Below are 15,166 nucleotides of genomic sequence, written 5' to 3'. Positions count from 1 at the left end.
GATCCACATGGACACATAGCTGGCGGCAGGCTAATCTGAAATGGATTGAAACCCCAGCTTGCCACAAACAGTGTTATATAGATAAACTCTAAGTACATAACACAGACCATTTCACTTTGCTAATTTCAACCATGTGGAGCCTGGCTGCATCCTGAATGAGAGAAGAGCAGGGGGAAAAGGAAGAGATCACAGTACCTATACATTGCCTTGACAAACCTTACAACATTACCCTAATTACAAAGCTTTTAATTAAAGCAGCTAAGAAGCATTTTCATTACAGAACATTTGCTTTTCTATAAGCTTCTTCCATACTTGAAGTGTCTTAAATGGTTTTACACAGTGATGAGTTAGACAAATAGAGAAGCCATTAAGTACTTAACATTGCAGAAACTAGAGTTTGTTTTACTGACCTGATCCTGCACCAGTGAAATCAGAGAGTTTTGCCATTGATGTCAATGGGAACAGGCCCTTACTGGGCAAAGGAACGCTGGCCTGGACCAGGACCATGGAACCCCTTGTGGCTGATTTTTTAAAATGTATGTATTTTTAAATGGCAAGGGATCTTTAAATTACTAGATGTTGGCAGAAAGGGCCTCATGGAGAACAGCAATAGCCATGCCCCCCGAGCCATACTGCAACATCCAATTTAGACTAGATTTAAAGAAACACTGCACAATCCAATAGGGCTTAAAATTTAGATTAATTAAAAACAACATTTTCCAAACCCCAATGTTCTGATGAAATTCAAACAAAAACCCTAAGGAAAATAACACTTTAAAACAAACGTTTCCCTGCAGCATTCACAAGCTGATTACAGTAGCACTTGCTAGTGCACAAAAACCTGAAAGTGAATGAGACAAGAAACTGGCCAATACAAAAGTGAAACTACAGTGCTAAACCTTCCTTTCATTATCCAAGATGAAATGAAGAACAGAAGGCAAAAAGCAACAAACAATGATAGCACATCTAGTGGTGTTGTAGCTGTATTGGACCTGGAATATCAGAAAGACACGGTGGGTTATCAGAACAACTTTTGTTGGTGAGAGAGACAAGCTTTTGAACTTACAAAGAGCTCTTCTTCAAGTCTGGGATTCCCAGTTTGTTTAAAAGCGTCATTTAACTGGGATTTCCAGACCCAAAGAAGAGCTCTGTGTAAGCTTGAAAGTTTGTCTGTCTTGACAACAGAAGTTGGTCCAATAAAAGATACTGCCTCACCCACCTTGTTTCTGTAATGATAGAACATGATAGCTTTACAATTATTTTGGTTCCAATAACCTGAAGTGTTGTTAGTAACACAGATAAAGAGACTATTTTTAAAAGACATGACTTTTAACTTGATAGTGTCATTTTAAGCCCAAATCATGCTTCTTGAACCTCTGGGGCAAAATTCATTCCTGATATAACTCCACTAAAGACATTAATGGAGTTACATCAGGATTAATCTGGCCCAAGGTTTTCACGACTGAGACATACCAACACCTGTTAGGGGCTTGTTAAAAGGAGACACGTTTTCCCAAAGCTCTGCTGACAAATGGTTATATCATCATCTGAAGTGCTCTTTGTTTAGATGTTGTAGGTCTGTATCTAGGACTCCTGCTGAAGTCAATGGCAAACCCTCAGTTGATTTCAGTGGGAGCTATACTGGGCCCTTTCTAAATCAAGCAGTTGAAGTGGACAGAATGGTTTTTCCTTTGCAATTTGCGAGGTTTAACTCCTACCTTTCCATCAGATGCAGTGTTTATCCTGTAGTGGTACACCCTTCCCTCGTATCTCAGTGATATAGACCTCTGTCCTGGGCTGCTCTCACTCTCTCGCACCAGAAAGCTGCCATTGATTCCACTGCTCAGCAGGTACTCAGCGGCATTGCGCGATACTGGTCCATGGTACCAGGAATGTTTCTCCAAACTATTCACTGGGGTGATGTAGTTACTTGGTACCCAGCCCTGCCCATTCTTTGTTTGGGCCTCACACCATTCCCCGTTATGATTGTAGCCCAAGACACGGAGCTTTTCACCTTCACATAAAAACAAAATATAATTAGACATGGCAAACCTGGGATCTGAGAGTAAAGCTACGTGCCTTCTGGCTCACACATCGCCATCCAAAGTTCTGCAATCAGAACATATGCACTAATTCAGCAGAGAACTTAGGCATGTGCGTGCCTTTAAACACAAGTATATTCATCAAAGCCAATGGGACTACCCACATGTTTAAAGTTACATATGTGCTTAAATGCCTTGGTATATTTAAAGGCCTAAAGTTAACAACTCTCTTGCTAATGCATGAACCAGAATAGAATCCAGCAAACTCTACCTGAGCTACATAGGCTCTGCAGGGCTAACAGGTGGGAGAAAAAGGAGTAAAAACTTATTGATTAGTAAGGCAAGCAGATGTGGTTTCAAGTACACACATGGTATAGAACCTCTGAGTGAGAAGGGGATATTTTTATATAGTCACTTTTCAGAGAAGAGCTGCATTTTAATGAAACAGTTATAAAGCTACAGACCATACTCTAAAAAGTACTTTAAAAGTACAGTTAAGGTTTAATTCAGCTTTAAATCCTGGCTTCCATTGAAGGGCTTAATTTTAGTATATAATTTTCTTCCCCCAATCCAAACTTTAAGCAGACTACCCCATTTAAAAGGCTCTTTCCTTGTGCCTTCATTTGTTTTAGGACAATTTCCACTACAATGGTTACACTGATGTGTTTCATAGGAATTATGAACTCAGATATTCCTGACTGACTTCATTTTCTTGTTCCTTGTCACAGATGCTCTAAAGCACCCCCTGGAGATCTCTTACCTTTAGTTATGCTGAGAGTGTTGTCCCCACTCGCCACAAAATCATATAGTGCAACAAAAAGATTGGGGTCATTTTCACTAGGACCAGACAGGAGGTTTTCCTTGGAGTTCCAACGGGCTGCTTCACTCAGACCCTGGGGCTCAAAATCGGATACTACTGGCCTCTGAAGGGCTTCTGGAGGAGAAGAGAAAAAAAGATACAAGGAAAAAATAGGTTCAATCTTGCAGATAAAAGCCATCTGTTTTTTGCACCCATTATGAGTTTCTCGTTTATTTCATTTCTTGACATCTGTGGTCCTCATGTACATGGGCAGAGGGCAAAAATGGTCATTCCTTAATACAAATCTTATGGAGCATACGGAGCACTCTCATTCCAAAGCTTTGTGCAATAGGGTCCCCACATTCTTTTCTGTAACATGCATTTTCCCTACCTTCCAAAGGCATGGTGAAGACAGAAGACATCTTTTCTACCTCTCAATACATTTCTGTTCACGTAGCCTGCCTGCTGCTTTGCAAGTCATAGAATCACAGGACTGGAAGGGACCTCGAGCGGTCATCTAGTCCAGTCCCGTGCACACAAAGCAGGACAAAGTATTACCTAGACCAGAGTGGTGGCCTGGTCCGCAAGCCATTGGCTGCTGGTCTGCGCGCACATTGGAAAAAAAAATTGCCGGTCCCCCCATCAGATAGCTTGAGAAGCACTGATCTAGACCATCCCTGACAGGTGTTTGTCTTGGCTCAAATACCTACTGGATGCCAGATTTATTTATTGATTTAATTTTTTTTAAGAACAAAGGTAAATCTGCTAATTTTTTCTAATAAATAAAAAACATCAACGATCCCAAATCGTAAGACGACACACAGGACAATGATTATGGGGCACAGTATACTGAGGTTACAATTACAAATACTTCTACTTTAAAAAAATTATAAACTACCCTTCCTCTTCATTATTTTACCTAACAAGTTCAGAGTACAAGGCTGTGTTTCCCCCGACAGCAGCTGGTGACATGCACAAAGCAGAGATGGGACCATTTTTCTTTCACTTTTTGCACATTTGTAGGTGTCTGTAATGCCTTCAGCTGCCTCAAGGGAAAGATTCCCGGCAGCTGGTCTTCGCAATGAAAACTGAGTTTCAAGGCCCCCTGTACGAAGTGGCACATTATACTGCTAGTATTCAATAGAAAGAGCAACCCAAAATTTCAAGCTAGTCCAAGCACAGCAGAGAACCTTCAAGCTGCTGCAAACTTCTACCACGTATTGTAGAATGGATTAGTTCAGCATACACCCAACCCCACCCCTGCTGCCACAAATTAGTTCCAAGCCTTTCTTTCTGGCGTTCACATGGCAGCAGCTTGGAGGGGGGCGTCGCAGGCCAGGAGTATACCACAAACTTTTGCCAGTACAATAATGTCAGTTAGGGGTATGATTCTTCATGACATTTTTATACCAGCAAAAATCCCTAGTATAGATGTAATTATACAGCAAAAAAGTCCTTCTGACAGTATTGTTTATTTTGGTTGAGGAACTAGTATAAAGTGTACTGGCAAACCCTTTCTAGGGTAGAGCAGGCCTTGGAGTTGAGCTCCAGCTGGGTGATGCCCAAGACAAGGATGGGGAGTGCAATGCCCTTGATCTGGAGAAAACTGTTCTACATTTCCAAGAAAATACCAGTTCTCACATCCTCCCTGGCTCCCTTTTGTGATGCAGGAAGCTCCAAGAAATCTTTTGTTCAGGTCCCCTTCCCAGATCAGTAATGATCATGGATTGACCATTACTACTACAGCCAGCTGGAGTTTCTCAGATGCAAGTGGGGAACAGTAATTTGGGAATCACTCCAAACTTTTAGAAACATGATTTTGAAACAAGCTGGGAGCTATTTACAAAATGAACCAACACTAGTGGAAAGGAAGGTTTTAAACTCTGTGTAGAGGGGATATTACATACGAGTGGGGCGTGAATGTGCTGTGACTGTTATTACATCGGAGAATGGCTAAAATCCAGACTTCATTAAGTTAGGTCCGGTTACTTTAGGGTATGTGGAGGTAAAAACGTTATTCAACAACTGACAAAAATTCAGTAACCTCAGCATGTTGGTGCAAGTCAGCAAGATAGATACATACATGCTCAGAGTCTGTAGTATTAACACAGTTTATTATAATCATTTGGACTGGGTAAATTCAAAGATATCTATACACCTAATTAAGCCTACTTTCTTAGCCAAATACTTGCTATTGGGAAGTATATTCATATAGTAGATCAAGAAGTCAAACCATATTGCTTCACAAAAAATATAAAATGCTAAAAGGTCAAAAAACAACTGAGAAATTTAGAAAAAGCATATCTGAAGCCCTGTTTTTCCTTCCTTTTTGTGTAATGCTGATACATATTTTAATGCTCCAGGCCTGCTTTAATAGGGACAAAAAAGGAAGAAACAGAAAATTAAGCTATAATCATTTTACCATGAAAATACTTTGATCTTGTCAAGCCCATTAAGCTCCCCTTATCAAACTCAGGGTGCTGCACTGATTGGAGTTACTCCAAAGTGAGTTACATCATCAGACTGGTAAACACCTGGAATAAACAGACAGCAAACAGCTGGAGGTGACTGATACACATCATCAGTAAGAAGTGGTTCTATGATGAAAGAGCTGCTCCCCCCAAATATGGTGCAAGCAGTGCAATTTATGCTGTGGGATGTACCATAACCTCAGATAGGAAGGAAAATGCCTCCCACTAGGGACTGTTCAACAGGAAGGCAGGAAATCCAAGGTAGTTTCACCTCCAATTACAATGTGACTGAGGCCTAGCAGGGGATTTGCTCGGGCCTGTCCATGAATCAGGATACTGGAGTGAGGCTACAGTGCCCCACAAAAGTCCTGCTCTCAGTCCCAGTCCACAGTGATGTCAAAATCTGATTATGTATAGATACCAAGTTACTTGTTTATTTTCAGACCATCAGATGACACTGTCAAAACATTAAAAGCAACTGCAACGTACAGTACCGAAGTCTAGAAGACTAGTTTTTTTGAGAATACGTTTTTGCAAGCACCATCTGTGAGAAGTTATTCTGGGGAGTATGCCTCAAACCTTCACTGATAACTTTCCACAAGCCTGGGGATTGGGGAGAATGGGACTACTGAACAATCTAAACTGTTGGCTGGCCTTTTTTTCTTCTTTTCTTTTAAACTGGGAGATTATTATAATAGGAAACATCAAAGAGTCTCCCTGACCTTACAAGTATGGCTTAAGCCAGCACAGATCACACAGTACATGCTATACACATGAGATGAACACCCCCCTCCATCCCCCGCTCCCTGGGTATCTTTTGACTCATTAGCTATCAGAACTTTACAATGGGAGACACACAGAGCACACAAACAAATGAAATGCCTATTCAAGAACATTGGGGCTAACTTACTAAGAATAGCTGAAAGAAATGTAAGACAAAGCTAACAGGCTTCAACTATACATACCTGACACAGAGATAGGCATATCCTGTCTGGACTTCTGAACGTCTAAAAACTCTCTCTGCAAGACAATGTTATGTTCCGATACTCAGTGTAGCACAACCTATTCACATTCTCTCCTATTGGGGCTTAAAATCGATACAAAATAGTTCTCTGTCACAGTCACTCAGGCTTTTACTTCTACTGGGGTGTGCAGCAGAAGCAGAAGTCCTATCAGCACCACTCTGCCACTCTCCCTTTTCCTTAATGATTTCCTTTACTCTCTCTCTGCCCCCTGTTGACAGAGGCCTTTATCCTGTCTTGCTTGCTGCTCCCTACACTTGGAACAATCACCTTCTTTTTACCTTGGTTTCCATCTCTTGGAAATGCCAGCTCCAACTGTACAGCAAAATCCCTTAAATATCCACACTGTACCTCTCCAAGTGAGATAACATCTTGGGGCACTGACTATATCTCACTGTATTTGTAAAGCACTGAGCCCTCTTTTCAGTCACAAACATTCTGGGCTAGAACCAATGATGGGAGGTGAAAAAACTTTAAAACGCATTACCAAGCCATTCAGCCAGTCAGATCCCTCCATAACTTACCTCTGCCGTGATGCAGACTGAATGCTGTCAGCTGCCAACGACAAGGCAGGTGGTGACTTGAGACTACTGCTTCTTCTGCAAGAACTCACTTTATTACTACCTTGTTGTCCCCTGGTGCTCCAAGCGCTCCCATTTTGATTTTCATTCATCAGTGGTGTCCTGTCATAGACCTATGTGATAAATTCTCTGGGGTAGGAGCTCTCTTTTGTTGTTCCCTATCCACATCCACACAGTGTCCCGCACGGTGATGCCTGATTCTTGCCTGGGGCCGCAAGGCTCTACTGTAGTACAAATCTCCACTGTGATCAACAACACGGCTACTTGCTTCTTTATAGCACCCTTGTACTGGGGTAGATACCCACAAACAGACTATATAAACAACAGTTGCTGCAGTTCTTTTGAGTCAGATATTTGGTGAAATACTTACCTCATCTCTTCTAAAAGAAGTCCCTCTCTCACATAGCATTCATTCATGTTAATACACTAAAAGATCTAGTAGGCCTAGCAGTCTCGTTAATTACTGCTTACTTCAGGTAGAGAGTCACTTTTAGAGACCATATATAAAAAAAGTTCTTGGATGTAAAGAATTCCGGTCTAGACCAAAGTGAGCAGATTTCCTTAATAATTAAAGCACGGGGCTGGAAAACAAAAGGCAAATCACAGCATTATGACAAGCGTCCAAGGCTGACAGCTGGGCAGTCCCTTGGGGAGGAAGAGACCTCACATCTTCCAACAAAACAAACATCCCATCGACTTCCAAACTCGGCTGGCACTTTTTCACATGGTCATGTGAGTGAAGGAGTAGCTGGAGGACACAGAATAGATTATTAATCTCCTTGTGTCAGACTGTCAATCAATCTGAAGTATTCCCCCTCTCCCTGACTCCCCAAAAACTTCTACTATGAGCCAGGATACACAGACTGAATAAGATTAAATATGCCTGAGTTTTGTGCATACTTGATGACTGTTGGAATAGCTGCCTCTTTAACCCCACTATTTCCTTAGTGGCCACTCACAGATTTTCTGCGCCTCATGGAATCTGTATTTTAAAAAATCTGTAAAACAGACCTTCCAAAGAGAAGGGAGATTCCAGGTTTTAATTCATAACCCATCCCACTCAGCGAGTTCATGCTCAGCCTGTTCGGTCAACCAGTTTATAGCACAGTCTCATATAACCTTCTGCAACAAACGCTTTTACCATAACTCGCGCTGCAAGCTAACATTTCGTTAGTCTAGTCTAATACAGTCAGTGCAACAAATGTTCACATGAAGTGTCACCTATTTCTAAATGAATAGCAGCACAGATCCAAACTCTCACAACCTAAACTATTTTATTCACATTTGGTCACACGCTTCCACATTTGCTCCATCATAACTCCGCTGGCTGAGCTATACATTTTTAAAAAGTCATTCCCCTTTTTCACAAGGGGAAGATCAGACGCAGCCTGCATTGATCGGCACAGTCAGAAAAAAGGCTTGGACACGCTAGAGATTAAAAACGAGCTTCCACAGAATACACACGATTTATAAATTTCAATAAGTACTTTACATAACACAGCAAGCCCTACTAACCAAGCGGGTGACAGCTGGAATGAGTTCCAGAAAGAAAAAAAAAGCCACAGCCCCAAATCTATAGATGAATTTAACTACGGTCATTTTCTGAGAAATGTGAAAGCAGTCACACACTGACAAAAAAGTCCTATTAGGCTTTCTATTCCATCCCCTCCCTCTCTCAACAATGCAGGCATGAGCCACACAGTGTACTTTCTATTATTCTTTCCAGTCAAGCTTAACAGTCTTCCCAGTGCGATGGCTTCCACCACTTCCTCGGAGAGACAATTCCATAGTTTTTAATAGGCTTCATCATCAGGATGGGTGTTTTTCTGGCATTTTCCCGCTTTTAATTTCATCACATTAATTCTGCTTATAGCCCCTTGATACCATGGCAAAGAATTCTTGACTCTTGGCATTAACTAGTTTGAGACAGGCAGCATGGCACAGATGCTAGGACATAAGACACAGCAAGGGAGACCTAGATTCCATTCTCGGCTCTGACACCATCTTGTCATGTGATCTTGGATAAATCACTTTGGGTAAAAATTTCAGACATACCTTAGTCTCAGTGAAAGTCAATGGGGCTTGGGCAATTCTGAAAATTGCAATCTGTGTTTTAATTTTCCCCTCTTTAAGATGAAGAGCAATGATGCTCACCCATATCTGAGCTATGGAGAAGGAGAACATTACATAAGAGCTAAGCACTTAACTCAACATGCTTCCCAGAGAGTGTGGCTACGCGTGACCAGCCCCTGGATGGTCAGTTTTAGAGCTGAAATAAAATATAACTCTTCCCATGAAACTATAACACCTTCCTCATCCCAGCCCAATGTGGAAGGGTAACAAGCAGTATCCAGGTCTGTAACAAAAAGATGTCACAAGGCAGGAACCACTGGAGTTAGTGGATAACTAACAGGCCATAACAAAACCTGAAACATACAATGATGCAAAGAACCATACTATCAGTGGGAAAAGAGAAGCCAGGGGATAGGAGTCAAACTGAATGCACGTGCGTTATTGGTCTGCAACCAAAATTATTTGATTGGATAAAACAAAATGAAAGAGCTTCCCTGAGCAGCAGTGGCCACTTAACACACTTTATTTGTTCCAAATTTATTCACCACAAAGCCAGATTTTGATCTCAGTTACATCAGTGTAAGCCTAAAATAAATCCATTGATTTCAGTCAGTGTTACTGAGATCAGAATCTGGCCTGGTACCTCTGAAGTGCATGAAGAGAAGCTCTCTCCAAGAATAGGACAATGACTATTGGCTGCTCCAAACCCCAGGCTGGTCTAGTGTAACTGTAAAATGACAATTTACCAAAAAAGAATATCCACATAATCCGATGGCTAGGAGTTTAGATATCACATCTTCAGTTACTTTAGAAAACAAAGGATTTTACCAGCATGCACAAAATAGTTTTCTACCTTTCGAGAATGTTTACAGGTTTAAATAAGGCTTCTGCTTTATAGCATTATAACCAGCAGCCTTCCAAAAAAGGAAGCAAGAATATTTCAGCCCCAATTTGGGACATGGACTCGCTCCATTTTTCAGATCAGATTGGCACACGTACTCACTATGCCTCTGCAAACTGGCAAAGATAAGGGCGGGTGAGGGGGAGCTGATGATAAATGTTTCTTTTCCTCCCATTTTAAAATATTTCCTAGTGGGAATAATGTCTTCTTCTAGCCTTAGTCCCATCCATTTGGGGTCAGCTCTTTGAGTCCTTCTCCATTACCGTCTGTCTTGAAACAGTTCTTCAGAATCTCCACACCTGGGTTTCCAAACCTTCTCTTATCCTCCACTTCTTAAATTTAACATCCTGCTTCCTATACATTCTTCAGATCTTTTTTAGACATGCCCAAACTATCTAACCCTGGATTCCTCATCTTTTCTATAATTAGTACCACTTTTACACTTCCCCTAATTCATTTGTTCTGAACATGATCCAGGCATGTTAACATTTTCATTTCCAAGGTGTTCAAGATCTGTTCCTGTCTCTTCCTCAGTGCCAGTATTCTGAGCCATACAAAAGTGCAGGCCTAATTGTGGTCTTGTAGATCTGACCTTTTCAGTTTGATAGACATCCTTCTATCACAGATCGCTCCACTCATTTCTCTCCATTTAGTCCATGCCTTTCCAGTTCTACATAGAAGTTCATTGCTGAGTTCACCATTATCCTATCGTATTGAATCTAGATACTTGACATTCTGGACCTTTGGTACTGGCTGGCCCCTCAGGGTACAGCTATGCAGCAAGCAAGATCCTGCGGCAGTGAGTCTCAGAAGCTGGGTATATAGGTTCATGCTACGGAGTCACAAATAGCTGTGTAGATCTTCAGGCTTCAGAGCCAGAGTTCCAGCCCGAGCATCTCCACACCAATTTTTAACGAAGTAGCATGAGCCCCGCGAACTTAAGTCTGTAGACCCAGGTTCTGAGAGTAGTGGCCATAGGATCCTGCTTGCTATGAAGACACACTCCTGGACTGAGTGTCATTGTCTTCCCAGTGGGAAATGTGTGAGAGAGAAAAAAGCCCAGCTTAAATCACAAATGAAATATCAGCATTAAAACTAGTTTAAGAACTACTTAGTTAATCAAACAAGGAAAAATCTGAGAGGTCCCAATTCATCAATACACTGAAGAACATGCTTACTTATAGCACATGCTTAAGCCCATCCCTACTGAGCAAAGCACTTTGAAGCAATACTCAACCCCTTCCACATACTCACAAATATGCAAAAAGGACTTTCAATGATCTTCATTCCTAGAAACTAAAAGATCAGTATAACAGAAAAGACTACTACAACTTCAAGTCTTGTAATACAAGATCATTGTGACATGACATTTCTGATTGTTTAGTAACAACACATGAGCGGATGCACACAGAGCACAACAGAAATAACAGTGAGTGGTTTCAACTTAGTGTAGTAAACTTCCTGACAGTAGTTATGTCCAAGATTTAGGTCTTGTCTTTACAAACAAAAATTATGACTATTAGGTTTTTATAAAATATGTTCATGAATTTATTAATAATTTGAATGAATACAGGTTTATTCTGTTACATTCCCCTATAGTGCTTGCAAGCCACACAGTGCAGCATTGTGCTAATGCATGAGGACTATAAAGTTAAATGAAACTAACTGCAAATTAAAGTTTACTGATTGGTCTATTTTCATTACCCAAGCTAAGAGAAATGCAGACAGTAAACAGCATCAGTGCTGAAAAGTCAATTCAGTTTGTCAGATTTTTCCAGGTATTCTTAGCAACACAGGTAAGTAATTAACCGCTTCCTTCATTTTAGATATGATTTTCAACCAGAATCCCTTTAAAAAACAAAAACAAACAGCTTTGCTCGACTATGATTCAAACAATGGAGATTTAGGGAAAATCTGACATTTAAGCTAATGTTCAGTAGTTTTAAAACAGCAGTTTCAGACTCACACCACCTATAACACAAGCACAAAACAATTACACTGATTCTCTTCCTCGCTGAGCATCTGGTAATGTTAGAGAGCACAACAAAATGGGGTTGCCAGTGTGGGCACTATCAGTGTTTTTCCAGCAAGGTTCAACAGCCCTCAGCAAGGATCCCTTCGTGATCCAATCAAAACCACCCTTCTGTACTAGCACCTCATCCTAGGCAAACAGATTGGAAAGTAAGTGCACTCAGCTCTACAAGATAGTGCAGTAGGAGATGCATCTTCAGGAGTAACTGGCTGCAACTGTTTTCCCACACAACTAATGGTAATTTTATTTCTCGATTACCAATGAGACTTTGTAGTCTACGATAGTCATGAAAGCACAAGGCTGCCACTTGCTTTCTCTTTTTTCTCCCCCGTAACTCCACATGTTGCTAAGACAGGGAGAGCACAGTAAGATCCTAAGGGTGTGGGTGGGTGTCTTGTGACACTGTGTTGCAAGGTAACTGGGGAGGAATAGAAGATGGCACACAGCTTGTAAGGATTCGAGAGAAACAGCCCATAATTTATGGCCCTTGAGGAATATTTATCTCCTGGCGCTCTTTACAAAGTCTTACTAGACCATAGGCTCAGGTGAGGACCTGCTGCTTCCATCAAAATGATCACGTCCTCGTGTGGAACAGATGTCCTCATTCTTTGTGTAATATAAGCAAATGGTTTGCACCTGTCTCTCTGGAATTTGTGGTTTGGATCAGCCAACCTGGTGCTCAAGTGTGACCATCAGAGAGAAATGGAATAGCACAGGAACATATACTATAGTTTTCTTCTTAAAACTGCAACAGAATTGAAAGGTATCTAAAATACTTGATCAGGCTTTGAGCTTCAGAAAGGGATAGCAGGAATAATTTTTTTCCCGTTATGCTGTTATATTTCCACTCTTCAATCCCCTTCCCAAGAGAGATGCAGAACTGATCAGGATTATGATGCTATCTGTATTCCCTGATTCCTTGGTCCCAGCAGGAGAGTAAATATCATTAAAACTGCCAATTGCAAAGCTTGTTCATTTCCATTATCTTCGGATGCGGACTTCAGCTTTGTCCCGGGCTGGGAAATAAATTTGATCTAGATATCAGTTTGCTGGAAGTGTTTTTAAGCATTGTTTCCAAACTCATTTCCCAGTCCACTATAGGAAATGAGTATACAGATGCAGCTTTAGAGAAACTGAAGTAAAGACATAATTTATAGTATCAGGGGACCACCTCATGGCAATTTGGTCTTGCCTGTGAGCACCAAATCAAACTGTGTTATAACCCCATTTTGGAACTGTAAAGACAAAGGCTGTAGTACATTTCCATATCATCTTTTTAACATGGTTTGATTGTATCCACACACGTAAGACCACATTGTGCAACAGCAAAATTAGAGCAATACTATGCTGTATCACCATCCCTCAATGGTAACTTTTGCTGGGAAGATTAGGGCCTTATGTGTTACATACACTATAAAAACTGTATGAAGGACCCAGCTGCAATACAGTGGTGGCCCAACGTGGTTCAAGTCTTCCCATAAAAACAGGGGTATTCTTGGCTGCTACAGACTACCAAATCAAAATAGGGAACTAGATGACCATCTCCTTATGCACCTATCTATAATGTGTAGGGAAAAAACTGTGTGATCGTAGGGGACTTCAATTTGAATGACACATACTGGAGGTCTCATGCCACCAGTACTAAAACATCCTTGGATTTTTTAAACAGTATAGATGACAATTTCCTAACTCAAAAAGTGTGCAAACACAAGCAACTCTTTATTAGACCATGTCCTAACAGAAAGAGAAACTGACCACAGAACTAAAAATTAACAGTGATCATGACTTGATATTTATAATGTCCATATTTGTGTCATATTTATAATGTCCAAGCAGAATAAAGTACAAACCAATAATATATAACAAGTCACGATCACTTAATTTTTAGTTCTGTGGTCAGTTTCTCTTTCTGTTAGGACATGGTCTAATAAATAAATAAATACACACACACACACTTGGTGCTTTAATAGGGCCAGTTTCACAAAACAATTATGAGTGAACAGAGCTAGGAAGAAGAATTTAGTCATAAAAATATGTATGATAATTAGAAATAATTTAAGAATACCTTACTAGATGCCCAAAAAGTCATAACTGAGGAAGGCAGCCTGGCTGGTTTAAAAACTGACCTGGTTTAGAGGGGAAGTGAAGGCAGTTATAAAAAATAAATTTTATATATAAATAAAACAAATGGAAGAAAAGGGAAACTCTTCGTAATTAATATAAATCAGAAATTGGGAATTGTAGAAAATGGATAAGGGAAGCAAAGGGACACAAGAAGAAATCTAAGGCCAGCATTGTTACGGATCATAAGAGGTTTTATTTTATATATATGAATGAATAAATAAATGCATGGAACAAAAAGAATCCCTCCAGTGGTATTGGGCCACTACTAGATGGATATCATAGAATTATCAAATAATAATGCAGAAAAGGCAGAAGTGTTTAATAAATATTTCTCTTCTGTATTTGGGGGGGGGGAAAGATTATGTAGTCTCATTATCTGATAATGATAACTCTCTTTTCATCCCACTAGTATCTCTGGAGGACATTAAACAGAAACTACTAAGGTTTAAAACTTTTAAATCAGCAGGCCCAAATAACCTCCATTCAAGAGTTTTAAAAGAGCTAGCTGAGGCACTTGCTGGACCATTAATGTTGATTTTCTGTAAGTCTTGGAGCACTGGGGAAGGTCCATAAGACTGAAAGAAAGCTAATAATGTGCCAATTTTAAAAAAGGGTAAAACGGGATGGCCTGGGAAACTATAGGTCTGTCAGCCTGACATCATTATCGGGCAAGATAATGAAGCAGCTGATATGGGACTTAATAAAGATTAAAGGAAGGTAATGTAATTAATGCAAATCAACAAGGGTTTATGGAAAATAAATTTTGTCAAACTCACCTGATTTTTTTTTTGTGAGATTACAAGTTTGGTTGGTAATAGTATTGATATACCATACTTTGACTTGGTATCACACAACATTTTGATTATAAAACTCGAATATAAAATTAACATGGCATACATTAAATGGATTAAAAACTGGCTAATTGACAGATCTCAAAATGTAACTGTAAACCAGGAATTGTCATCAAGAGGGTATGTTTCCAGTTAGGTACTGCAGGGATTGGTTCTTGGTCCTATGCTATTTAATATTTTTATCCATAACCTGGAAGAAAACAAAATCATCCCTTATAAAGTTTGCATAGGATATAAAAATTGGGAAAGTGGTAAATAATTAAGAGAACA

At 40.2% G+C, this 15,166-nt stretch overlaps 1 protein-coding gene across 3 annotated transcripts in view; it reads right to left on the bottom strand.

The window, feature by feature from the left end:
• The window catches only part of ABL1 (ABL proto-oncogene 1, non-receptor tyrosine kinase), a 122,658-nt gene that overhangs the window by 25,193 nt on the left and 82,299 nt on the right, over positions 1 to 15,166 (bottom strand). For 2 of the 3 annotated variants that reach the window (XM_048823367.2, XM_048823368.2), the window contains exons 2-3: positions 2,803 to 2,976; positions 1,719 to 2,014 (exon numbers count right to left, since the gene is read on the bottom strand). In XM_048823367.2, coding sequence (XP_048679324.1) covers positions 1,719 to 2,014; positions 2,803 to 2,976 — 470 coding nt within the window. Of the gene's footprint in view, positions 1 to 1,718; positions 2,015 to 2,802; positions 2,977 to 5,263; positions 5,376 to 15,166 lie in introns of those variants that run through there. The other variant, XM_048823369.2, reaches the window with a different exon arrangement.

The sequence above is a fragment of the Caretta caretta genome, chromosome 16 (assembly GCF_965140235.1).
Source record: "Caretta caretta isolate rCarCar2 chromosome 16, rCarCar1.hap1, whole genome shotgun sequence".
In the NCBI taxonomy this organism is placed as follows: domain Eukaryota; kingdom Metazoa; phylum Chordata; order Testudines; family Cheloniidae; genus Caretta; species Caretta caretta.
The sequence above is the reverse complement of the archived record's forward strand: the minus strand, read 5'-3'. Positions and strand labels throughout refer to the sequence as shown.